A 3,401-nucleotide genomic window follows, 5' to 3' on the forward strand; every position below is an offset into this window, starting at 1 on the left:
GGAACTACTCTTAGTCGTTAAGATTTTTGTACGCCAAGAAATTGGTTTGCAGTTTTGCAGAAACGGTCAAGTCAATTAATTTCATTGTAGCTTTGGAGAAATTAACAAGTACGTCACACTTCCCTTCACAAAGAATGAAGTTAAGTGCTACACTTGAGAGCTATGAGAGCATTCCAAATGCTTCATCCACTCTTCATGTCTTATTGTGACTTTCTATGAAAAAGTGTATGTGTGTGTATACACAGATATGTACAAACATAGAAATACATTTACATATCCACATTAACATACATAAATATGTTTCTGTGTATAGATATGGACACATATGCATATACACATATATGTATATTTACATAGGTATAAAGAAATTACATGGGATTTAACAAACACAAGGCAGTCCAGTGAAAGAGGCAAACAAGCCATTTTCCTGTTCCTGCTCTTTCTTCAAGTAAGATAGGCCCAGACATGATGTGACATCACAGCATACACTAACAGAGAGCGATCAGAAGCTCCATTTCTGTCTCAGTGACCAGGAAGCTCTGTACACTCTGCCAGGCCCAAGGGATCAAACTTCAGTTACACCGTATGCCTGGGCTTTGCCTGCCCTAAACACTGTCAAGGACAAGGACTGTCCGGAGAGCCCCATCACACTGTAACCCAGTCACCTGGAATCACTCCTGTCACCTCATGGGCAACGTGGGAAAGTTCAGACTGAAAGGTTAAGCCGAGGTGCAATGTCTGTGGGTGCCTCATCATCGCAGTAAGGCTCTACCTTGGCAATCCTCCCTATACGTGTGGAGGGACAGCGAGCTTGGCTCCTAACCTTGGGCTGGCCCTGGTGGCTTGGGTCACAGGAATGGCATGCTTCAAGGGGAAGGTGGGGGGCGGCGGGGGAAATAGCAGGGGTTTCTTCTGAAAATATTAACCTATCTATTTGGAAAGTGATGGCTGCCTTTGAAATGTCTCCTTATAGATCTATACTTAGCACTGGGGCAGGGAGTATGAGGGTGTGAGGGGTGGGCTGGGGGAGGGCTCCCTGCGCAGCCCCGCGCCTTTGTCCTCCAGCGGTGCCCCCGCGGGCTCGGCAGCGGGGCCGCGCCGGGACGCCGCTCCCGATCCCCACTTTCCCTGCGCCCGGAACCCACGACATTTAGGGAGCGGGTGGGAAGTTGGGATGTGGGGTTTGAGGGTTTTTTTTGCTTGTTTTCGCCTTTTTTTTTTCCTAAACTTGCCCCCCTCCCCTAGTGTCCCCCCTCCCCCTTCTAAACAGGAGATGTTCTCAGGACAGCGCCCGCAAGACTGGCTGGAATCAGTTTTGGAGGGTGATACACCGCGACAGCTAAAAGCTGGATAGGATTTCAGCAGCTCCTATATAAAGCACAGGGGACTTATGTCACTGCACTAATTAAATTCCATCTGGGTTGTTCCTCGGGGTGTTTTTGAGCCTGCCACCCAACTCAAGCAGGCAGAGAAGCCGGGGGACAGCATGATGGACCTTTTTGAAACTGGCTCCTATTTCTTCTACTTGGACGGGGAGAATGGAGCCCTGCAGCAGCTGGAGATGGCTGAGGGATCCCCGCTGTACCCAGGCAGCGATGGCACCTTGTCCCCATGTCAGGACCAAATGCAGCCAGAGGCCGGCAGTGACAGCAGCGGAGAGGAGCATGTGCTGGCACCCCCGGGACTACAACCCCCTCACTTCCCCGGACAGTGTTTGATCTGGGCTTGTAAAACTTGCAAGAGAAAGTCGGCCCCCACGGACAGACGGAAAGCAGCCACCCTCCGGGAGAGGAGGAGGTTGAAGAAGATCAACGAAGCCTTCGAGGCTCTGAAAAGGAGGACTGTGGCGAACCCCAACCAGAGGCTGCCCAAGGTAGAGATACTCAGGAGCGCCATCAGCTACATCGAGAGGCTGCAGGACCTCTTGCACAGGCTGGATCAGCAGGAGAAAATGCAGGAGATCGCGGGGGACCCCTTCAGCTTCAGCCCCAAGCAGGGAAATGTAAGCACTGCCTCTTGGTCCCTCCCTCCTCCTCCTCCTCGGGGAACCTGCGAGTCCTCGGGCCTCCGGAAGTCAGCCGGCCAGGCTCGGCCCGGCCCGGGGAGCCGCGGGTCACCTCACTAACACTCGTCCTCTCCCCGTGTCTCCCCGTTCCCGCCCCCGCCTGTGTGCCGCAGATCGCCAGTTCGGACTTCCTGAGCACCTGCAGCTCGGACTGGCAAACCGTTTCTGACCATTCCCGAGCCCTAGGAATCAGCCCCAAAGAAGGTAACTCGTCCCGAGGCCGGACCCCGCTCCGCCGGCCCTGCTCGCCCGCCGCCCCCGGGGCCGAGCGCCCTTCCCTCGCCCCGACGGCTGAGGCCCCGGCGGTCCGTCTCTCGCCCTTCCCTCCTTTGCCCGGGCTCTCCGGCATCCTGGAGCCCCCGCGCCGCAGGCCCGGGAGGAGGAACGGTTTGCTCTTTAATCCCTTTTCTCTCGTTGAGCAGGAGTCTCCGTTGTCGAGTCGTCGGCCTCCAGCAGCCTTCGCTGCCTCTCTTCGATAGTGGACAGTATTTCTTCCGACGAGCCCAAACCGTCCAGTGCGGAGGAAGCGGTGGAGAAATAAACCCGGTTCTGTGGTAGTATGTTTAACGAGATGGAGCCCCTATCCTCTTTCCTCTAAACAAGTAATGAAGCAAATTAACACAGTGGAAAACCCAAGCAGGGGCCTTGTTAAGGTTGATTCAAGGTACACCTACCCCCAAAAACATGGCTCTCACTGACTCGAGCCAGATAGACTTTCCCTCTTTTGTGTTCTTCTTTTTTCCCCACGAGTTTTGTTTTCTTTAAATTGTGTTGCATAGACCACCCCTCTTTTTTCTTTCTTTTTTTTTTCTAATTTAAGATATTTACCTGTGTACCGGTGATCCTCTTTGTCCGAGACTCACCGGGAAGTTCATTCCTGTCTGAGTGAAGCTGTTGGTTGCATTTTGTGTGAGTCATATTTAAAGAGTTCCCGCCTCGTTTCGTTCCTGTAAATAATTTCAGTACTGTCTTTTCTTTTGTAAACATAACATATATATTTAAATGGTGGAATGTGATATTGTATATAAGAACAGATGGATTTCTTGGATTGTAAAATAAAGCTCTTTGTGTTACAGTGTTTTCCTCCCCTCCTCGTAATTTCATAATAACCCGATACTGGAGTTAAAACCTGCCATCGACTTCAGCGAGATGAAGCCCAGATGAGTCAGACTTGTGTAGCCGAAGCACGACCCGTGTGACTGGAAGCAGGACTCGGCATAGATTTTTCCTTCGTTTACTCCTCGAAGGACCGTCTCTCCTTATTTAGGGCCGCTCCTGCGATGTGAATTACCCGCCTAACCCTCCCCGTGGGCTCCCAGGGAAGCACGGGCAGGCC

General features: G+C 52.2%; 1 protein-coding gene across 1 annotated transcript; it reads left to right on the forward strand.

The window, feature by feature from the left end:
* The first annotated feature begins 1,420 nt into the window (after window positions 1-1,420).
* On the forward strand, window positions 1,421-3,143 carry MYF6 (myogenic factor 6). Its single transcript, XM_017804494.1, has 3 exons — window positions 1,421-2,002; window positions 2,179-2,269; window positions 2,488-3,143. The coding sequence occupies exons 1-3, from the start codon at window positions 1,487-1,489 to the stop codon at window positions 2,604-2,606; spliced, it is 726 nt and encodes a 241-aa protein (XP_017659983.1). The 5' UTR covers window positions 1,421-1,486; the 3' UTR covers window positions 2,607-3,143.
* Window positions 3,144-3,401: the final 258 nt, after the last annotated feature.

Source organism: Lepidothrix coronata, unplaced genomic scaffold (genome assembly GCF_001604755.1).
Source record: "Lepidothrix coronata isolate B3197 unplaced genomic scaffold, Lepidothrix_coronata-1.0 Scaffold9, whole genome shotgun sequence".
Lineage (NCBI taxonomy): Eukaryota > Metazoa > Chordata > Aves > Passeriformes > Pipridae > Lepidothrix > Lepidothrix coronata.